Source organism: Pelodiscus sinensis, chromosome 7 (assembly GCF_049634645.1).
Source record: "Pelodiscus sinensis isolate JC-2024 chromosome 7, ASM4963464v1, whole genome shotgun sequence".
NCBI lineage: Eukaryota > Metazoa > Chordata > Testudines > Trionychidae > Pelodiscus > Pelodiscus sinensis.
In genome coordinates, this window is record NC_134717.1 from 39,898,061 (window position 1) to 39,921,485 (window position 23,425).

The 23,425-nt window shown below is 42.3% G+C and overlaps 1 protein-coding gene across 4 annotated transcripts in view; it reads right to left on the reverse strand.

Annotated features, from left to right (window-relative positions):
- The window catches only part of CFAP210 (cilia and flagella associated protein 210), a 25,317-nt gene continuing 1,892 nt past the window's right edge, over window positions 1-23,425 (reverse strand). For 2 of the 4 annotated variants that reach the window (XM_075933581.1, XM_075933583.1), the window contains exons 2-9: window positions 20,694-20,920; window positions 19,203-19,376; window positions 18,904-19,097; window positions 12,122-12,278; window positions 6,219-6,358; window positions 4,749-4,941; window positions 3,040-3,204; window positions 1-1,466 (exon numbers count right to left, since the gene is read on the reverse strand). In XM_075933581.1, the coding sequence (XP_075789696.1) occupies window positions 1,104-1,466; window positions 3,040-3,204; window positions 4,749-4,941; window positions 6,219-6,358; window positions 12,122-12,278; window positions 18,904-19,097; window positions 19,203-19,376; window positions 20,694-20,920 (1,613 nt within the window). In that variant the 3' untranslated portion in view covers window positions 1-1,103. The remainder of the gene's footprint in view (window positions 1,467-3,039; window positions 3,205-4,748; window positions 4,942-6,218; window positions 6,359-12,121; window positions 12,279-18,903; window positions 19,098-19,202; window positions 19,377-20,693; window positions 20,921-23,425) is intronic. The other 2 variants (XR_012905203.1, XM_075933582.1) reach the window with 2 other exon arrangements.

The following is a 23,425-nucleotide window of genomic DNA, read 5'->3' on the forward strand; positions in this document are numbered from 1 at the left end:
TTTGTGTTTATGAAAAAAAGTATATTTTATTTTACTTCAGGAAGGGGGGCTGACAGGGGTAAGTGGAAGGATGTGAGGGAGGAATGAGGCACAAGCCGCCAGTGGGGAAGACCAGGGAGACTTTTAGTGCTCCTCAGGGTGGAAGCTCTCCCGCAGGGCCTCCTGGATACTGACAGCCCCCCGATGGACTTCCCGGATGGCAGCCTGCAGAAAGTGCAGCCAGGCTCACAGCAACGCATCCAAGAGAAGCACCAGAGTGCCCAGGGGCAGCTCCAGCTCCATGTTGCAGAGTGCTGTGGTATTCGGAGTGAGGGCAATCAGAGAGTGCAGAGACAAAATGCTTTGCTGTCCCTCATCGAGGTAGGCAAGCAAGCAGGGAAACCTGAGAACCGGCTGTCTGGGGGGTCCCTTTAAGCGCAGGCCTCAGATAGCCTAAGGCAGCAGCCACACAAAGTAACTCCTGACCTGATGCCCTGCCGAACCTGGTTCCGGACGGCCTTAAATGTGATTCAGCATCCACTCAGTGTGGATGTGCTATTTCAAAATAGCAAAATGCTATTTTGAAATGCATTTTGTGTGTAGACGCGTTATTTTGAAATAAGCTATTTCGAATTAACTATTTTGAAATAGCTTATTTCGAAATAACGTTGTAGTGGAGACATACCCTTACTTAGTATTTGTTTCTCATGTATTTCCTACACTCTTGAAACATATTTGGTATCCTTTGAGGGTAATATTTTTCCTTAGCACTCACTGAATATAATAATGCAAGAAGTCAAATGGAACACTTTATAGTGTATTCAAGTGCAGCTTAAAAGACTGAGTTTGAAACTTACAAAAATGAAACAAAAATCTTATTTTATGAACCTTATGTAAAGCAAAGTAATGAATAGTACATCATTCGGTTCTGTCTGTATATCTGATTTAACATAGTAACTTTAGTAACATACAATTTTTAATATTTAAGAAAATACACTTGGATTCCTCTCAACTTTTTGGTAAAGCACTTATGGCTTTATAGTTCCTTTCATGGGTTTCATACAACATGGATCATTTACCAGTTAATTTGACTTGTTTTTGTAAAGACTCCAAAGAGTTATTTTTTACCATGTAAAACCTAGTCTTCCTTTACCTTGCTGGATGTTATCATAGGAATTTAGTTCTTTTATTTCTTCAGTAGTGTTACAATTATAAGAAGGTAGCTGAGTGCCATTGATATCCCGAGCTTGGTAACTAGGTCTTATTCCTCCTCTTTCTCTGTAAACTGGTCCATGGCCACCACCTGCCCCTTCCTTTGCTGCTTTGAGTAAAGGATAAATATTTCGAGCTGTTTTGGATTCTGAATCAATTACTTGCTTTGCATATGCTTGAAATTCCTGCTCCTTGCAAACTGCAATAATTTCTTTTTGGGCCTCATAGTCCAATTCTGTCTGTTTTTCATGATGTTCTGTTGCCCGTTTTTCAGCCTGTTGGGTTGAAAAAATAACAAAGCTTAGTTTCACATGGTTGACTTGTAGCATAGCTTATCATAAAGTCCTGGAAGTCCTTATATTTTTAAATAATTGGCTGTAAATACCTTTCTGATAAAAATATTTTGAGTCAATCACAATTTAACTCTAGTTAGAGATTCAAAACTGATATTATCCATTGTCCAGAGAATAGATGCAAAGTGAGCAGTAGCCATGTGCCAGCAACATGCCTGAATATTGAGTCAGGGAGACCACTATCTGTAGCTGACAGGATATATCTCTCAATGTAATTCACTCAAGTTTTAACTTCTGAACTAAGTCTTATCCATATGGTTGCCAAGTAGTGCACACCACACTAAACTATCCCTAGATTTTGCAAATCCAAGTACAAGTCTGAATTTTGGGAACCTAGACAGCCTGCAGTACTGCCCTAACATATTTGTGTGGTTAGACTTTGGCATCTGAGTAGATGGGCTGCTTGTCACTGGCAGATAATCTGGTTTTAGCATCTGTGAGGGGACTGGACAATGGGAGTAGTCTTTGGGCCTATGAAGGGTTGAACCTCAATGTTAATCTGTTAAAGTGATGGGACAGCACAGCAGGCTGGGGAAGTTGTAAATATGTGTGAATAGGGGATGTTACTACAATAGTCTCCGAAATGCACGGGGCCTTGTGATGGCACATATTCGGCATGTGACTAGTGTTGGCACTAATAGGGGATTTTGTAATATATGTCCACTGACAACTGAACTAAGATAGCAAATGCTATTTTATATAATCCAATTTAATTGTCGTCATCGGAAGGAGACATCTTTCAGTCCAAACTGGACTTGACTCAGATAAGGTGTCTGCAGATGAAAGGATCTCTGTCCTACTGCCAATCCTGTGAACCGGCTCCCTCAATCATGTATATAAGCTCTGCTTCACATTCCCATTCTTGCACTGGGAAGAGGCTGGTCACTGAGGAACAACACTTGAAGCCTTATATTTAAAGGGATAAAAATAATTTTCTCCTGTTCCTCTTTTCTTTGCACAGTACTTAGATAATATTAAGACTTAGGTCTCATGCAAGACTCCAATACCATAGGGCTGCATCTAGACTGGCAAGTTTTTCTGCAAAAGCAGCTGTTTTTGCAGAAAAACTTGCCAGCTGTCTACACTGGCCGCTTGAATTTCTGCAAGAACACTGACGATATCATGTAAGATTGTCAGTGTTCTTGCGGAAATGCTATGCTGCTCCCGTTTGGGCAAAAGCCCTCTTGCACAAATGCTTTTGCACAAGAGGGCCAGTGTAGACAACGCGGTATTGTTTTGCACAAAAAAGCCCCGATCGCGAAAATGGCGATCGGGGCTTTCTTGATCAAAACCGCGTTTAGATTGGCACACACGCTTTTCCGCAAAAAGTGCTTTTGTGGAAAAGCGTCCGTGCCAATCTAGACGCTCTTTTCTGCAAATGCTTTTAACGGAAAAACTTTTCCATTAAAGGCATTTGCGGAAAATCATGCCAGTCTAGACGTAGCCTAGATGTATGCTGAAATGGCTTTGTAAAATATATTATCCCCCTTATTACCATTTGCTGGATTTGAATATCTTGCATTTTTATGTTTTCACTGCGATTTCTTTGTTTCTTCTCTTTCTCCATTTCCAGATAGATGCGGTCTGCTTCCATTAGTTCAAGAAGTTTTTCTTTACCCTTTAATCTTGCTTCCCTCTCTTGCTCTTCTCTCATTTTTATCTATATTTTATAAAAAATAAAAATAACTCAATGTGCTCACCAAAAAATGTGAAAACCATAATTTCTGATGTATTTTATCACTCCACAGGCAAGTGAAACTAAAAATAAAAGACCCATACTATTAATAAGCAGTGAAACATCTGCAAAACATTTCCAAAATTTAGTAAGTCCACACACCTATATGAATTTTCCCTCAACTCCAAAGCTTTACATAAATTTTCTCAGTATCTTCTAATTTTTTAGTAGTGATTGATTAACCATGTAATCTAAATCATTTATAAAAAGGCAACTAGAGTTGTCTGGAAAATCCCCCAGTATTTCCTTAAAATGTTCACTTCATTGTAACATCAATTTTCAAAGTAGCCTGGACAGCATTTATCTGTGGTCTCCAGAACGTGATTTGGTAACATCGTTCTGGCTACCCCGACTGTTTCTAGATACTTATTCCCATTGAAAGTTGGTAAAAACAACACACTACTTTTCTAATGTTACTTTTCCATATAAGTGGTTGTTGCAATTCCCACAAGAAGGTTATGCAATTCTTTGGCTGCACAGATGTGAACAGGAGAGGTTATTCACCTGTTCAGAAATGTGTTTACCACAATGAAAGGTGTTACATACCCTGCACTAGATATTTAGCTGTGATACACTTATACATTAATCCTCTGATGAGAGGTGTTACTATTAAGGTAAAAGAGCCAAAGACCCAAGGATTTTTAACACTTTACTTTCCACTAAATCTGGTGATTAGTAAGTCACCCAGAAAGAGGCCATAGCTTTGACAAGCTCATGACTTCTAGTGGGTTGTAGTCAGATTGCCTGGAATAAGCTGTGCTTCAGGTCCCCACCCTTGAGCTCTGTGAGAGACTAGTCCCTTAGGAACAGCTCCTGAATCCTAACACTGTGTCTGTGGTGGTGCTAGTGATGGTGTTCAGAGGAGTGATTAGAAGAGCATGCTGATGATTCTAGGAAGGGTGATCATGAAGACAACCTCAAATGGAAGCAGGAACAATTTGAGGGGCCAGATTATTCTGTCTCATTAAGTGAGGTGGGAGCTAGCGGTCTTTAAAGGCCATCTCCATCTTCAGGCAGACCAACACCTCTCTAACTCCTGAGAAAGAGCCACCCTCATTTCCTACTGACCCTGCAGGAGAACAGATGCATCAGCTAAGCAGCTAGGCTGCTACAGTTATTAGTCAGTATGCCCATCTCACTAAAAGTGCCAAGTGATTATGTTGGTTGCACTACCTAAAAAAACCATCTCTGCTTAAAATAATAAATATTAAAACTAAGAGATGTTTGCATCCATTCTCAATGATAATATAGACTTTTAGTTATTTGTGACATACAATCATCCTGTTTCTTATACATTTTGCCTGAAGAGTTGCTAACTATCTACATTAACTATGATATGTAAATGTTAAACAGTAAGTTCAATGTGTATCTCCCACAATGAAGTGCAAAAACTATTGCTTTTCCCAAAAATACTTATGAGTAATGTGGTTGCACACAGTCAATGTATTTCTTTCTTTTAAGTATCTTACCACAGTGGCTCTGTGTTCTGCAATTGACTTCAATTCAGCTTTGTTTTTTTCTTCTTTTTCTTTGCGCTCTTTTTCCCACTCAGCTTCTTTCTCAGCAACAACTCTAGCAACACGTTCATCTATATTTTCGAATGTCTGTTTCATCTGTGCAACTAGACGGTTAGTAATAATATCCCTACGTTCCTGCATTAACCTATAATAGAATAGGAATTACTACAACATGTCAACATTAAAGAGATAAAACTGGTTTAATTATAAATAGCTCACTGGAATCTATATAATATAAGCTTCTCATTCAAAAATCAGCTTTCTTCCTTCTGTTTTTTTGCTTCATTGAAAGCAAACCACAGACACATCATCAAGTTATTTTCCATCAGGATTTAGATATCTTGGAACTGGTAAGAGAGTAAAAACCTTAGGCTACGTCTAAATTGCGCTTTCTTGTGCAAGAGCATATGCAAATGAGGCAAAGTGGTGAATATTGCCGTACCTCTTTTGCATACTTAATGAGCTGCCATTTTTGCGCAAGGGGCTTTTGCGCAAAAAGGAGCCATCTACACAGCTCCTTTTGGGGCAAAAACCCCCTCTTGTGCAAGAGCTGTTCTGCTGCTTTTTTTCAGGAAGAATGGCTCTTGTGCAAGAGGGAGGTTTTGTGCAAAAAGGAGCTCTGTATATGGCTCCTTTTTGCGCAAAAGCCTCTTGCACAAAATGGCGGTTCATTAAGTATGCAAATCAGGTGTGGCGATATTCACCTCTTTGCCTCATTTGCATATTTTTCTTGTGTGAGAGGGGTCAGTCCAGACATAGCCTTACAGACTAGATAAAAAGCCCTCAGCTCCAGGACAGGTCCTACAAAAGTGGCTCTCAGCTTTTTGGGGCTATGGTACCCCTTTCAGGAGTCTGATTTGTTTTCCACAGCCTCAAGTTTCACTTCTTAAAAACTGCTTGCTTACAAAACCAGACATAAAAACACAAATGTGTCAGAGCACACTATTACTGAAACATTGTTTACTTTCTCATTTTACCATATAATTATAAAATAAATCAATTGGAATAAAAATATTGTACTTTTATTTCAGTGTATTTATATAGAGAGCAATATAAACAAGTCATTCTCTGAATGAAAATTAGTTTATATTGACTTATCTAGTGCTTTTTATGTAGCTTGTTGTAAAACAAAGCAAATATCAAGATGAGTTTATGTACCCCTGGAAGACCTCTGAATACCCCTGGTTGAGAACCACTGTCCTGCAAAATTCACAAGCCTTGAGGACTAGTAAGATCAAGGTGAGTACCCAGCTCACTGCCATCATCTGTAACTACATTAGGCCAGGAAGAGGAACTTCTTACACATATTTTCTTCCATACCCCCAGATACCATGAAGTACCCTGAGTTCAGTTGTTATAGTCATGTGACAAAGGCATAATTCTAAATCTATATGTTATTTAATTCTCTAACATTTGCCCTACCTGTTCATTTGAGCTTCTTTTTCTCTTCTCAGTTTGGCCATATTTTGTTTTGCTTTGAAGTGAGCTCGAATTTTCTCATTTTCTTCTTCTTGTTTTTGCTCTTGTACAGCTTTAAGAATATCCTGGTCAGCAACATGCTCCTTTTTTAAAAAAAAAGTGTCCAATTATATTTACTAAAACAATTAACTAATCTTTTTAAAGGAAGAAAATAATCTGACAGACTTAAACCATACTATGTAAATTATGGAGGTGCCCTTAAGCTTGCAGCAGGAGAGAACAAGGTTCCAGATGACAGAAGCTTCCAGAAAAGAATCATTGTGTATGCCCAGCCCTAATCTACCTTGCATTCCAAGAGCTAATTAGAATAAGTTGCTGTAAAAGTAACAATATATGCCACTATTCTAATGCACACACTATTCATGCCACAGCAGGAGTTATTAATGCCATACATGTACACTGACCCAACAACAGGACCTGAAACACTTAATTCATGTTCCCTGACCTTAAGGTGCTACACTGCAAAGGCTCTCTGTGCTTCTTGTCAATGAGAACCCGTGGAAAGGGTTTTTCACTGGTGTGAAGGAAAGACCGATTCAAGGTGTAGTACCCCCTGGGATTGATATTTTCTGGCCTCTATTAGGTGTAGACCATAAATCAGAATCCGAGTAAAAACTTTACAGTTTTCCTACTCCACCCTATTGTCCAAGTTTGTGGTTTCCTTCTGAAGTTTGCAAGATTCTGAGGATGATTAAACTACCTACAGTGCATTATCATACATTAGGCCACTATCCTTACAGTTTCAACAGGACAATATTATAATCTTTATCTTAAACTGGTGTGAAACACTGGGCTTAAACAGCTGCCACTGTTCTGTCCCAACGGTTAGTGTATTTCAGTGGTGATACAATTCCTGTATTGTGTACATACACATTCTACCCTTAAATGTCTATGACCTTTTGAAGTCAATGAGTTGAGTACATGAAGGGCAGAACATGGTCTGTAACTTGTGAAATGCATCCATGACAATATTTACAGTGCAGGAGTCACATGATTCTTCTGCACAGCTAGGTTTGCCTTTACAACATTATTTTTCCACGGCTTTTGCAGCTAGGAAGCAGAGTCAGACCTGCTAGTCAATGTAACTGTTGAGTTTTGCTCACTTGGGAGTCCACCCTACTTTTTAGGCATGGCAGGAGATTTATGGCCTTCAGAACATAAGCAAAAGGGTAATAACTGTTATACATTGAACTTCTCTAAATTATACTTCTGTGCTGCTTCCCTTTTAACTCTTTTTGGAGTCTTCTTTTTGGAACCAGGAACTGTGGTGGGGCTTTATGCTCATAGACTCTAAACAGGAGGACCTATTTCAGGGTGTGACGTAGTGGGGGTAACTTGCTAAGGCTGTGACGACCTCTGCTGTCTGGTCATTATGCAAAGGGGGCTCCAAACCTGTCTGACCAGCTAATCCCCATGGGGAGAAACAAAGGAAGGTGGAATGCCGCCCCTGACTGGGGGGCAGGGCTGGAGGAGAGTTAGTGAGTTTTCTGTCTGGGAGTATGGAGGAAGCAGCCTCAGCAACAGGCTGGGGGGTTTAGAAGCCAGACCCCCCGCCCCATATCAAGGGGGGCTGAGGCATCCTAGGCCTGCCCTGTAACCTGGTGACATCTGTGCTGTGCTGTATTCTGGAGAGGCAATAAACTCGTTGGCTACGTCTACACTGGCCCCTTTTCCGAAAGGGGCATGTTAATTTCACAGGTCGTAATAGGGAAATCAGCGGGGGATTTAAATATCCCCGTGGCATTTAAATAAAAATGTCCACCGCTTTTTTCCGGCTTTTAGAAAAGCCGGAAAAGAGCATCTACACTGGCCCCGATCCGCCGGAAAAAAGCCCTTTTCCGGAGGATCTCTTATTTCTACTTTGAAGTGTAGACGAGCCCCCTCTGTTCTACCGGCTGGTGGAGTCTGTTCGTGCCCTTTCGGGGGTGCAGGAGGCGGGGGACCCCAACGCGCCGTCACACAGGGCATCCTGGCATAATCCTGGAGATGTTCCCCAGAGCTTCAGCTCACTGTGGTAGGAAGCTTCTGTTTTTCAGTGAGACACAGCACAGGCAGCAATCCCTTGCAGACTGGACTATAATTGTAGCCACAGCAGCAGTCACCCTCTGGCAGTTCCTCCTCAAACAACAGAGGCTATGACTATACTGATGCAGTTGCACCACAATAAGCTCTCTCTTATGTAGCCATTCTAAATTGGGAGACAGCATGCCTCTTGTTTTAATTACTCTAGCACCAGTGAGGAGGGAAGCTACACCATAATTCAGCATAAATTATTTCACTCATGGAGATAGTTAATTCACACCCCAGAGTGACATAATTTTATGTCCTGTTAAGTCATAGTGTAACCATTGCCAGAGGCAGGAATATTGAAGCCTTAAAAGTCTTTTTAAAAGGCAATTATCAGAAGAGGAGTAGCAGCTAAGATGCTCCTATCAGCAATGACATCAGAGGCTCTAGAGCAGGTATTAAAAAGGCCACTCCACATCTTGAGTCAACAATGAAAGCTCCTTCAGTTTCCTCACAGGAGAATGTTGGAATAATAAACTCAGATAGCTGTAAGAAGATATTTGTACTTGCTGTGACAGATACAGCAATTTTCTGCAATATTTTGGGCAAACCATACAGAATTAAGTTGAAGTATTTTAGGAGTTCATTTTATTAATTTAATGTATTCATGTTCTGTTTATGTATTACTGTGCAGTTGTAGGTAATGTGTATAGAGGAATGACAAACATAAATCCTGGGAAGTGTCATGAGCTTCCAAGGTCTCATTTAACAATGGGTCCTACAAGAAAGAATGTTTGGATGAACAAAGTTAAGTGGGTTTCAAAGGAAATATATGTGAGAAGAGAATGAAAATTCCCATCTCTGTACCCAAACTTTTGAAGCTATGACCTGAGGAAAAACCCATGATCTATGAATTACCTATTCTCAGATCAAATGCCTAAGCACTATAAAGGAATGGCTTAGACTCATAACAGTGTTATGAATTTGTAACCACTAAAAACCCTATGTGGGACTTAATAGATTGCCTCTTGTTGCAGTTGGGGTGATCTCTGGTAAGTGAGTAATGTTTATAGATTCTTTTATCATTTTAATATGTTTTCTCTGTAATGCTTTCACCTTAAGAAATAAATATACTTGTTTAGGAAAAGGAGGATAGTTCCTTATAACTGGGCAATTGTGCTATACGTAGCCTCTGAGAGAGAAGCAAAGCAAACATGCTTAGGCAGTCTGATTCCTTGAGAAAAATACAGTGTAGGCAATGAACTGTGCAGCCTAGGAAAAACCCCAGTCAGAGGGGAGTAAGATGTGTGTCTCCAGCCCAAGAGATATGACAACTGGGAAACCAAAAGCCTGACAGTGATGTCCTTGCTGACCCACAAGGTGGAAATACAGGTGAAATTATCCTGAACTGTGACATTTGCCTGATGATTTTCTTTTCCTAGTAGTCAGTGTCACTATTCCAACTAATAATGTAGGGAAGTTCCTCTGCATTTGGCTTATCTGGTAGTCAGTGGATGCACATAATTCAGAAGGTAAATGTTTTCCCTTTTGATCACTAATCTACATCAGAGTCAAATTAAGGCATATGCACCTGTGTTTAGGACTCCAAATTTTAGACTTATGTTATGGAAGAAAATCTGTTTACTTTGGTTGCAAAGAAAAGCTTGAAAACGTGACTCTAATATAACAGATGCAAGGGATATATAACTAAATCTGCAAACAGATGGGAACAAAAGTTATCAGAGGTATGAACAGCCCCATTCATCTTAATGGGATGTTAACTCCAAAATCCGCTGCTGGTAGGTAGGGATGTAAAGGACTAGTTCACAGGATAGTTGACTCATGGCTCCTCCTCCCCTTTGCTGCCTCTATTAGATAGAGCAATGGTCTCCAGCCTTTTAGCGCACAAGGTTGCTTTTGGAATTTAACTGCAGTCCGAGATCTACCTCATACCTAAATACCCTGGCCTCACCTCCTTAGTGCCCCTTCTCTGAGCTCCGCCCCTTGACACTCCATCCACCCTCCCCTGCACTAGGCTGGAGCAGAGGGTTGGGGTGGAGCCTCTGGTCTTGGACTAAGGGATTTGGAGTGTGAGGGGCTCTGAGCTGAGCTTGGGGCAGGCAGTTGGGGTGTCGGAGGGGGTTCTAGATATAGGCTCTGGGAGGGTGTTTGAATGCAGGGGTGCTCGGGGCTAGGGCAGGGGCTTGGGGTGCAGGAGAAGGTTCATGACGGATGTAGGGGTTTGGGATGTGGGCTCCAGCTGGGCACTGCTGACCTCAGGTGACTCCTGGATGGTGGTGCAGTGGGCTAAGGCAGGATCGCCCCTGCCCTGGCCCTGCACCATGCCCCAAAGCAGCCGGCAAACTCCATTGCAAGTCTTGTTGTGCCCTGTCTCTGCTCTGTGGAGATAGGATCCAGGGTGGAAGAGGGGGCACCTTAAGATCAGCACCCTCCGCTCTCTCCCCTGCACAACAAGCAGGAGGCTCCTGAGGAGGCAGCTCCAAGGCCAGGGGCAGCTGAACTGCAGGCACTTGATAGCCTCTTGGCCAAGCCAGTCAGGATCACCTGTCAGAGGCTCCAAGATCGCTACTTAACATCCCTACTGCTAAGTCCTGCCAGCTTCACCCCACAAAGGACTCTGTGTAACAGGATGAGAAGAGTGCTGTAGACCAGGCGAAACCCAAGCCCATATTCCCTGTTTGCTGACCTCAGTATTGGAGGCCCACCATGCTTCCATTTCTGTTTCTTTAGGAAGAAAGAGGAATCTGCTGCTCCTGATGGGGAAAATAAATGGATCTCCATGCCCCTGTCTCTCTGGGAGGAGAAGGGAACCATCCTACATTGTTACTCCAGGTAGGGAATAGAGTCAAAACACAGGTCTGAGGCCAGAGGGCACCCCTTCATTGTGTTTTAGCTGTGGAAGAGATCCCACTTGGAAATGTTTCACAATGAAGTGGAGCCAAGGCAGATAGGCCTGATCTCACATCCTACACTGCAGAAGCAGGCAATACCCGAATGCTAGAATAGCAAACCCGACTACTAGGAGAGAAAAAAATTGCCAATGTAGAACTTTTCAGCAATTAAATATATTGCCTGCAGTTCCCATGACCAGTTTTATAAACATGAATCTCAACAACTTGCTGCCAGTAGTGAAGATCGAGCAGTAGAGACCTCTAGCTTTTCCAAAAACGTTCCTTTGCCTCTCCTTTTTTTTTCTTCTCTACTTTCCTTCTCACTCTGCCTACAGCATGAGCAAATGATTCCATCGGAACTATCACCATGAAGCTGTTCAGTCCTAATTCCCCGTATGGTTTTAGTAATTTTGCATATAGATGATGCAACACCTCACGCTGCGACTGATGCTGCTCAGTGCTCAGAAAGGCTAGGTGTGGCTCTCAAGCAACTAGCTCCTTACACTACACAGATACAAAAGTGATGGGAGAGGCTTTTTAGAGAAATGATTTACTATTATTCAGAATACAGACTGACTAAGTAGTTCTAAGGCAGGTTTCCAGGAATAGCCAGGTCTTGTAATAAGGCAACATATAAAATTTATTTTCTTATATATTTATTAGCCAAACCAACTCTGTGGAGTGTGTGAATTTGTTTTATAGCAGGTTGGAAAAGTCACAATGCATTCAGTAACCTGCAAATCAGCGTTAAGAGCCAAGATTTCAAGAGTGTAGCCTCTAACAGCTCTCATGGCAACAATGACAGCTGCTATGTGTGAGCTTCAGCAGCTCTGGAAATCTGCCACTTATTTAAGTATGCAAATATGAATATAAGTCCCTAAGCATCTGAGTTGAAAAATATTGGGATTCTGCTTTTGTGTTACTTACAAGATGCATCTTCCTATGTTCAAGTTTTTCCTCCAGTTTCTTTTCATTTTCTCTCTGTACTTCTAATGCATATAACTTGGTCAGTCTTTGAATCTCGTCACTTTCTTTTTTTGCTTCTAGTTTGTCTAATTCTGCCTGGTGCTTATGTTCCTTTATTCTAAAGCATAAAAAATATTAATACTAAAGAGATAAGAAAATGCAGACAGTACATAATGGACAAAGGTCACTTATTTCTAAGAGTTAAACATTAGACTTGATAATCTGAAATGAAGGCAAGTAAAGTATCAGAACTCAAAATCAAAGTGATACATTTTAAAGCCATGGGCTTAAATCCTCAGGTCAATGCTTGGCCCAAGTACAGAATTAGAACATAGTAACTCTAGGAGCTGTGAAAGGAATCTTTTCCTCCAAATTATATGGCAGCAGCAGAACTTCACACAGACAGCTTCTGCCGTAATCACCTCCACCCTAATGTGCTTCTTCCACTATGGGAAGGAAAAGAAGATATACCACAACCTTCTATTCTGGAAGCTATTATGCAGCCAAGCTCTGTATTAAGTGGAGGATGAATGCCCCTTTCATGACCCACAAATCCTCCCTATCTGCAGAACTGCATCAGAGCCATTGCCAGAAACCCTTTCTATTCAAAGAATGGAGCATGATTTCCTCATAATGCATGAATGCACTGCAATGAATGCGCTGCAACAGCTCCTCAGAGTAGGATTTCAGATTATGTCAAAAAAGAGAGAGAACCACTGAGAATGACTTTCCAGGATTATTTACAGCAATGTTCCCACTAGATATTGATATCCATACCCAGCACAGCATATTCCTTGCTAATTCTCATGAATAACAGAGAGATCTGGTGTACTTTACTGAAAGTTAACCAACTATTAAACCAAAACCACAATAGATCTACCTGTTTCATCATAAAATTTGTCTTTTAATTACATTTACTTTTAATAATTATACACTCTCACTTCCTTGAGTTCCTCTATTCATAATTCATCCTGGGCAGTGATTTTGTTGCAGAAACTAAAACTTTTAATGCACACAAATTTGAGAGGCATTGGAACACTGTGCACCAGGTCACAATGCTATGCACTCAAATTTGGCCTGGTTGCTCATCTATCATGATGGCAGGGCCAAAGCTGAGGGTGAATGGTATTGTGAACTGGCATACAGGATTGCAATGCCACTCTCAAGGAGTTTATTACTTTGGATTTTTGTTTTGTTAACATTTTTAAGGTAGCTGGACTGACCTTAACAAAACCACAACTTTAACAAACTGGCAGGAATTTCTGATAAAAAAATCATAACTTTTTTACAGCCCTCTATCTCACCAAAAATATAACATGCAATTTATCCACTTGGTCCTCAGGAGGAGTGAAAACAGACCTAATTTTAGCAAATATATGTTAAAAGACTGAGATGATCAAATAATACATTTCTAACCCAGCAGTGAAAATTGAGCTGTCTAGTAACTCTTGTTATTGTAATTTTAGAACTTCTCAACAGGGACCTAAATATACAGACTAAGGAGGAAGAGAGTGAGCTTTTGTCCTTGGAAATTTAAAGAAATTTACTCAGTATTCCTGACATCCTTAACCTTATAGTTATTGAATAAAAGCAAAGTAATTATTGTGACCGACTAGAGGGCTGTGAACTTCACCTTGCTTTATGAATGCCATTTTTTTTCAGGGGGCTCTAACTGTACAGGCAGTCCCCGGGTTACGTACAAGATAGGGACTGTAGGTTTGTTCTTAAGTTGAATTTGTATGTAAGTCGGAACTGGTACATATTATAGGGGAAACTCTACCCAAACATTTCTCCACAGCTCAGTTTTATTCTCCCCCACCTCACTTCCCTCAGTCCTTTATTCTCAAGCTGAGGTGTCTGCTGAAAAAGCCGCTCCGCGTCTCCCTGGTCTGCTGGGGAGGGGCGCTAGCTTCATGTCTCCCTGGTCTGCGGGGGGGAAGCAGCTAGTGCGGGGTTGCCTCACCCCATTTGTAAGTAGGGATCCGATGTAAGTCGGATCCATGTAACCCGGGGACTGCCTGTACTGTGTGTTTCATTTCGAACTGTGACCTTCATGTTGTATTGTAATTTCCATTATGGATTGATACAAAAGCATCCATTTTGTAGTAGGGTCATAATCTCTAATTATATCTGATAAACTGGTATGTAGCAATATAGGTTCATCAACTCTGATTGTCTTACAGGGACCAGCCAATCTGATTCAAATAGAGAGAAAGTAGGAAAGGTTGCCCAGCAAATGGAGACTGCCCAAACACAGGATTCCAAAGAGGGGTAAAATGCAACTTGAGAGGAGTGCATTCAGAATTGTGTGTTGTTTCCAAAAGACCTGTAACTTTCTAAGCGCTGTTTGAGAGTAATGTACCATTGGTTAAGAAGTTATTTTTCTAAGGCTGTATTCCTTGCTTGCCTGTCATGTTGTCCCTAAAAGGGTTAACTGAGAAACAAGCTGAATCTCTGAGGAAGTATCTACAAGCAACTGGGAGTTTGGAAGGGTTGAGGCTCTTGTTTCAGCATCTAAGGTGCAAAGTCCCACTGCTGACGAAAGTTGTTAGATGTGGAGTCTGCATATAGATGTGGAGTCTGCATATGGAAATGTCCTTGAGACCTAGAGCTAGAAATAATGTCTACTCACTATCAAGATTCAGGGGGCTTAGTAGTATGAGGGATCCAAAGGTTGGTTCCATAAAGGACTGGTGCACTTCCAAAGAGGGGGACTAGGCCAGCTTGTGACAATTACATATTTCCAGCAAAATCTTCTGAAGTATGCAGGATGGAAGATGTGCCCAATAAACTAGTATGGCATCCCTAATTTTGTTGCAATTTTTATGCTTTCTGCAATATACATTTTCTGGGAAGGAGTTTAGATTGTACGAGGGTAAGTCAAAAAGTATCCGCAATGTATTTATTAAAATTAACACAGCAGCAATACAGTACTCATAAGTGTATAGCTTTTCAACATAGTTCCCCTGCTTTTCAACACACTTAATCCAGCGTTGCACAAGCTTTTGTATGCCTTCAGAAAAAAATGTTTTCAGTCGGGCGGAAAGCCATGTATGCACCGCCTCCTTGAAATCATGGTTGCTGGCAAAATGACGGCCTCTTAAAGCATCTTTGAGGGGTCTCTCTGACGTTTGCTCTCTGGCTCATAGTGGTGGATCTACATTTCATCACCAGTGACAATGCGACTCAAAAAAGTGTCACCTTCCTCCATGATACCGATTCAAAAGGCGGTTACAGTTGTCCAAACAGTTACATTTGTGCTGTTCCATGAGTTGTTTGGGAACCCACCTTGCACAAACTTTACTGAAGTGAAGTTTGTGGTGGATGATTTCATAGGCAGAACCGTGACTAATCTGCAGTTGGTTTGCCACTTTGACAGTCACCCTCTTGTTTTCGAGAATCAGTGCATGGACTTGTTCAGTGTTGCTTTCAGTAGTCGATGTGGATGGGCGCCCTGATCGTTCTTCATCTGTGGCACTTGTTTGGCCATTTTTTAACCTGTCAATCCATTTGTACACGCTTCACTGCGGCAAAACAGTCACCGTACTGTGTTGAGATAGTCTTCGATGAATTTGCACACCTCTTACACCTTCAGCCCACAAAAATTGAATCACTGCACGCTGCTCTTCTTTGGTGCATGTGTTAAGCGGAGCGGACATGTTGACCCCACTAGTGGTGAAAGACATCTGAACAGTCAAGGCCAAATATGTCACTACAATATAAAGAGGTTCTGTGCTTACAGTTGCGCGCAAGTTCAGCAGTTGGGACAATCGCCAAAAAAAGATATGAACAATTGCGGATACTTTTTTACTTACCCTCGTAGAATAGCCTCTCAAGGAAAATTGTGCATTTCTTTCCTAAAGGAAGCTTTAAAATTGGACTGGACAAAATGTTAGAAATTGTAATGTCAGTTTAATTCTGGATTACCAAGAAGATACCATCATTGGGTATGTCTAGACTACATGCCTCTGCCGACAGAGGCATGTAAAATAGGCTACCCAACATAGTCAATGAAGCGGGGATTTAAATATCCCCGGCTTCATTAAAATAAAAATGGCCGCCGTACTGTGCTGGCTCAGATGATTGTTGGCACAGCACGCGAGTCAAGACGCAGATCGGTCGACAAGGGAAGCCTTTTTCAACTGCTCCTGTAAACCTCATTTCCTAAGGGAGCGGTTGACAAAGGCTTCCCCTGTAAACTGATCTGCGTCTTGACTGCTGCGCTGTGCCGACAATCAGCTGAGCCGGCACAGCACGGTGGCCATTTTTATTTTAATGAAGCCAAGGATATTTAAAACCCCGCTTCATTGACTATGCTGGGTAGCCTATTTTACATGCCTCTGTTGGCAGAGGCATGTAGTCTAGACATACCCAATGATTTAATACAGTGGTCTCCAAACTTTTTACACCCAAGATCACTTTTTAAATGTCAGGGCAAGCCAAGATCTACCTCACCCCTTCCCCAAAACCCTACCCCTTCTTTGAGGCGCTGCCTTCTCCATTCCCCTCCTCTACATCATTTGCTGTCCCCAGCCCTTACTCACTCTCACTGGGTTGAGAGAGGAGGTGTTGGCTCTGGGGTGGGAATGAGGGATTTGGGTGTGGGAAGGGGTGAGAGATGCAAGGTCTGGGAGGGAATTTGGTTTCAGGAGGAGGTGGAGAAGGGGATGCTGGCTCAGGGAGGGGGCTCCACAGGGCTGGCCTTACCATGACGTGAACTAAGGTGACCGCCTCAGGTGCCAGACTATGGGGGGTGGGGGGGGGGGTCACTAGGACCCAGAGTGTAGAAAATTGTGTCTGCTGTTGGTGCAGTGAGGGGGCATGAGGGCGTCATTTGAGCTTCTCATCTCAGGTGTCCAAAATGTTGTAGGCCGGCCCTGGGGCTCCAGGCTGGAGTGTTGGGGTCAGGTGGAGGGTTGGGGTGCTGAGCAAGCCGCAGGCTTGTGGATGTGAAGGTGCAGGAGTTTGGATTGGGGTATGTGAGGGGCTACGGGCAGGGAGGTTGGGCGTATGATGGGCTCAGGACACAGCTTTACAGCGTGTGGATGGTGCAGGACTGTTATGGCAGAAGACTGGGGATGTGGGAGGCTCAGGACAGTGGGTTCCAGTGTATGATAGGCTCAAGGTTGTGATCTGTGGGGGGTGCAGGAGTGTTATGATGCTGCGGCCAGATGGGGACTTGGCTCCAATTGGAGATTTCTTGGCCAGGCTTCATTTCTAAATAAAATATGTCAAACACAAAAAGTTTCAGCATTGTCTTTATTTATTTCACTGACCCACAGAAAATCAGTCAGGGACCACACAAGTGAGATACCAAAAAAACCCAACCCCTCCAAACACCTCCAAGCCTCACTGTTGTGGCCCCAACTGAGACACCTCACTCCCCTAGCACTCCAGCCCCATGGGGGGGTAGGTAGGATTGAAGTTCAAGGCATCAGGCCAGATTAACTCTTCTGAATTCCAGGGTTAGTGGAATTTGAGCGCCCCTTTACATTCTGAGGTGTGGCCAAAAATGAGGGGGTCAGTGTGTAGGATAGGGATGGGGGTCCAGAATCTGGGTGGAAAATAGGGTACATGAGCAAGCTGAGGGTCTGGCCAGGAGGGAGGGGGCCGGAACAAGGTGCTGGAGGTTGTCTGGCCACGAGGCAGGGGCAGGGTGCTGGATGGGGGCCTGGCCAGGGGGCAGGAGCAGGGTGCTTTATGGTGTCTGGCCAGGAGGCAGGGCAGGATGCTGGAAGGTGTCTGGGCAGAGTGCTGTATGGTATCTGGCCAGGAGGCAGAAGCAGGGTGCTAGTGGGAGTCTGGCCATGAACCAGAGTGCTAGGGGTGGTCTGGGCAGGGTCCTCGGGGTGGGGGGGGGGTCTCAGTAGGGGGAGGAGACAGGGTGCTGTAGGGGGTCCCACCAGGAGGCGGGGTCAGGGACAGCTCGGCTGGTACATGGGGGTCCTGCAGCTGCACACCAGATCCAGCGTCTCAGGAAGTACGCGTGCTGCTCCTCCCTCCCCAAAACAGCCAGTGCACTTCCTAACAAGTCAGATCTGGTGTGCAGCCAGGGACTTCCTTCCCCGATCTGCCTTTTTTCCTTCCTTCCTGAGCTGGGGAGAGGGGGGAAGTCCTGCAGCTGCGCACCAGATCCGCCCTCCGCTCTCCAAAACAGCCGGTGCACTTCCTGCGAAGTTGGATCTCGCACACAGCCCTGGGACTTCTCCTCCCTTCCTCACCCCATGCAGGAAGGCAGACAGCATGGGGAAGGATGTCCCCGGCTGAGCGCTAGATCCGACTTCTCAGGAAGTGTGCCAGCTGTTTTGGGGAGAGGAGGAGCAGCGTGCATACTTCCTGAGACACTGGATCTGGCGTGCAGCTGCAGGACTCCTGCCCCCCACTCCACACCACAACCTCCATTTTCTCAAGAGGTTGTAGTGCCAGTATGTACTCCTTTTTAGGGATGGGAGGAATGAGAGGGGAAGGCTGGAACACCTCATGACCGACTGATTATGCCCCCACAATCGACCAGTTGATTGCGATCGATGGGTTTGCGATCATGATCTAATATGTCATTCTCTCTCTAGAGAAAACAACAGCTCATTTTGTTTCCATTAAAAATCCCTGGTCCTGTAATTCATTTGTTTAGTGGATGAATATTCAATTTCTTTTAACAATTTGATTAAAATAAATTTGTTGAAAAAGAAACACAGTTTAACTCAATATTCTTTATTAGTCAGAAGCAGCCTTGTTTTACTTACTGTTCCAGATGATCTCTGCAAAGTGCCTGTCGATTCATATAGCGTTCATATGCCTTTTCCTGCTCTTTAAGAATAGCTTTTTCACGCTCACGTTCCATTTCTTCTTCCTTTTTTTTGTAAATATCTGGCTTTGTCTTTTTAAATTCAATCTGAGCATCTCTTTCCTTTAGGACCTCAGTAAGTAAAAGTTCTCTCTACAAAAAAAATTAGAACATTTCATAAGTTTATTCTGTTACACATTCAATTATGTGCAAAGAAACACAATGCAATTTGAATTAGACAATAAACCAGCTACAAACATGTAACCCTTTCACTCTCTCATTCTGATAATATTGATAAGTTTTGGCCTGTTCTATGGCCTCCTTCCGCTTTGCTGCTTGAAACTGTGCTTCCTCCAGATCAAGTTGTTTTCTTTCTTCCTCTTCCTTTTCTTCTCGCAATTTTCTGGCTTTAAGTTTCCTCTTTGCCTGGCCCTAAATGCAAATAAAATTCATTTCCATTACAGATCATACTGAAAAGAACAGGCTCAAAAATCTACTACTACTTCAAAAGACTAAATCAGCAAGAAGATGATTATACCTACTCATTTATTTGACTACCAAATACTTTTTGAGATGCTGTTCTGTGTTTTAAATATCTATTAGAAATAAAAAAGTATAATAAAAATGCTGTGCAGTTAGAAAGCATACTTTGTATGAGGCTTCCAAAGTGCTTTATGAGTAGTTATAGTAAGTTTCACACCACTGGATAAAGGGTAAGGGTCACTTCATTCACCACTGGTGTGCACCCATTTCAGAGGTAATGAGCAGCAGCTGTTTAACAGCACTGTACTACAGTGACAATTTAGGATAGGAGGTAAAGAACAGAAAGAGCATGGATTTCGGTTCCATCAATGATGACAACTTTAACATTTGGCTGCTTCACCCACAACAATCTTTGTGTTTTCCATGCCACTTCTTGCACTTGGAGCACACTTTCTAAAATGAACTGCTTTCAAATACCTCAAAGATTCACTTCTACCACAATGCCAAGAGTACTGCCAACTAGTAAGGATCAAGCAGCATGGTAGTTGAGGCAGGGGTCCAAAACAACAAAACTTTGTTGTTTGTCTTTTACCTCTCCCACAACCTTATCTCGTTTGTTTTATTAGATTATATGCTATGGAAGCTATGGTTGTTTCTCAGATCTTGCACGTTTTAGATACCACTGTAATACAGATGATAGTAAATAATAATATAGCCAATTGAAATTACAGGCTCGCTTTAGGTAGGCAAAATGTAATTACCTGAACTGAAATAAGATGTGTAATTTAGAAGTGAGGAAGTTCCAGACTTGCTCACTGAAATATTTTGAACGAGAATCCTGTAGAGAGAAGGAAAAGACTGGAAGTCTGGTGGGCGAGTGTCTCCATTGGCGGTCCCCAGGAAAGATGGAGACTTTCCCTTCACACCTCTTTCTTTCTCCTTCTCTCTAAGATCCTGTTTTAATCTTATCCATGACATGAAAAAGGTAGGTCTAGTGTGCTGCTGCTCTCTCTTTTTAGTTGAAGTTCCCTGATACTTCTCTGGAGTAGTGGAGTGAAGAGGGAAGAAGTTATGATGCTCCTAAACAGGAGACAGAATTAGTAAGCAGGGTCACCAAAATGTAGACTCTGGTTAGAGTGAAACTCATATTAGGAAGTGTGTTTGTGTGTGTACGTGTCTATATATGCGGAATGGAGAAGAAGAGTTCACTCTAATAGTGTTTTATGAAAAGTAATCCTCCAATTTCCAAATATAAATTTCACTTACTGCAATGGTGTTGGGCCAGTTTTTCACAACTGCTTTGGAACGTAAGTGCATATCTGTCCGTTCTTTCCTCTCTGCATGAATCCGTGCTGCTTCTCTAGCTGCACTGTCAACACTGTCTTGAATCCTCACCCATTCTGCCCTTGGCAAAATAGTAACTTCGCGAAGATCTACTCCATTTGGAAGAAAAATACTATCTGGAGCATCATATTCTTCCAAACCATTTGCTGCTATGTGAAAGAAAGAACAAAAGAATGAATTCATTCAGTTTGTAGCACTGCTGGCCAGAAAATTCTGGGTTCAAACCTACACCAAGATTTGGACTCCTACACAACACTGACAGGAAAGCATCGGATTAGTTTGCCTCTACAATGTAATGTAATTTGAGTAGCCAGAAGCAGGTGCAATCAGGACGAACCCTCAGATCCAGAGCCTCATGTTACTTGACAGATCAATGTGTCTTGCTTTCCTGTACATTTCACGCCATCTACTCCTCTTTCAGTTAGTAATCTTCCAAAAATGTTCTTTGTGTTGGTCATTACTGCTTTTAAAAAAACAGGCTTTTGAGTAAAGTTAAGTTCTCTTATAAAATTTTGCCCATCTGGTTTGTAAAAGTTCAACAAATCTAAAAGAAGAGGACAACTTTTACTTGTTCTGATAATTATGTTTAAAATTAAAACCTACTCTTAGATAGAATTGCTTCTCTGCTAACTGCCCTTTTTCTGGTGCACAATACCAGGTCTTCCACATCTACATAAGGGGCTCTGCACTAGGGGGCTATGTCTAGACTGGCATGATTTTCCGGAAATGCTTTTAATGGAAAAGTTTCCGTTAAAAGCATTTTCGGAAAAGAGCGTCCAGATTGGCACGGATGCTTTTCCGCAAAAGCACTTTTTGCGGAAAAGCGTCCGTGGCCAATCTAGACGTGCTTTTGCACAAAAAATCCCCGATCGCCATTTTCGCGATCAGGGCTTTTTTGCGCAAAACAAATGTCAGCTGTCTACACTGGCCCTTTTGCACAAAACTTTTGCGCAAAAGGGACTTTTGCCCGAACGGGAGCAGCATAGTATTTCCGCAAGAAGCACTGATTTCTTACAGTAGGAAGTCAGTGCTTTTGTGGAAATTCAAGCGGCCAGTGTAGACAGCTGGCAAGTTTTTCCGGAAAAGTGGCTGATTTTCCAGAAAAACTGGCCAGTCTAGACACAGCCGGGATGTAAAAATGTGGTTAAAAATGTAACTGAGTAACCTCTAAAAATCATAGCAGTTACATGTGCTGCAGGCTCTGCAGTATAAAGCTTACATAATATATATATGCACCCCTGTGAAAAGAGAAACAGGCCCTATAAATCCATTTTTGCATATCTGCTAGGTGCCAGAGCTGTGAGGGGATTTAAGATAAAAGGTTCTTACAATGTCGCATACTGCTTTCTCTGAAAAAACAAGGAATTGTCCTGAGGCACTTTAGAGACTATGGGTATGTCTACACTTGCACCCTCTTTCGAGAGAGGGATGCAAATGAAGACATTCGAAATTGAAAATGAACCTGGGATTTAAATATCCTGTGCTTCATTTACATAATCATGTTATGGCGCTATTTCAAAATAACAGACGCTGTTAAGACGTGGTTATTTCAAGAGAAAAACCCTTCTCCCAAAATAACTGGTAAACCTCATTGTATAAGAAATAAGGGCTATTTCAAGAGAAGGGTTTTTTTCTCAAAATAACAGATGCTGTTAAGATGTGGTTATTTCAAAATAGCGCTATTTTGAAATAGGGCCATAATGTGATTATGCAAATTAAGCGTGGGATATTTAAATCCCGGCTTCATTTGCAATTTCAAATGTCTTCATTTGCATCCCTCTCTCGAAAGAGGGTGCAAGTGTAGACATACCCTAACAGATTTATTAGGGCCTAAGCTTTCATGGGTAAAATCCACTTCATCAGATGAATTGCAATGGAATTTACAGAGGAATGGGTATATATAAGAACAACAAAAGAAAGAGGGTATTTCTCTGAAATCTCCACTCCAATTCATCTGATGAAGTGGGTTTTACCCACAAAAGTTCATGCCCTAATCTAATTGGCTACATATACACTGCAGCACTATTTCGGGATACCAGAAGTATTCTGAAATAGCTATTCTACGTCTTTTGAGCATGCCTGTTATTTCGCAATATAACGGGCTTACTGTTCCAACATCCCTGAAAACCTCATTCCATGAGGAGTAAGGGACGTTTTGGACTAGTGATTTATTTTGAAATAAGTGCTGCGTAGTCAGCACCAAATTTCAAAATAAGCTATTTCAAAATTCACTTGAAATAAGCTAAGAAATTTGTGTAGCTCAAATTGCATAGCTTATTTCGAGCTCTGGATGTAGTGTAGACGCACCCTCAGTCTCTAGTAAAATGGACTCCTTGTTTTTGCAGATACAGACTACCGTGACTACCCCACTGAGTGCTTTCTCTGTGAGAAAGACAGTGTTTGTTCTTTGTAAGGATGTCAGTGTGAAAAGCCACCTCCCTGCCCCCCGCACTGTTGCCTCTCTATGGGTATGCCTACACTACCCTCCTAGTTTGAACTAGGAGGGTAATGTAGGCATACCGCACTTGCAAATGAAGCCTGGGATTTGAATTTCCCGGGCTTCATTTGCATAAGTGGGGAGCCGCCATTTTTAAAACCCCGCTGGTTCGAACCCCGTGCAGCGCGGCTACACGGGGCACGAACTACCGTTACTC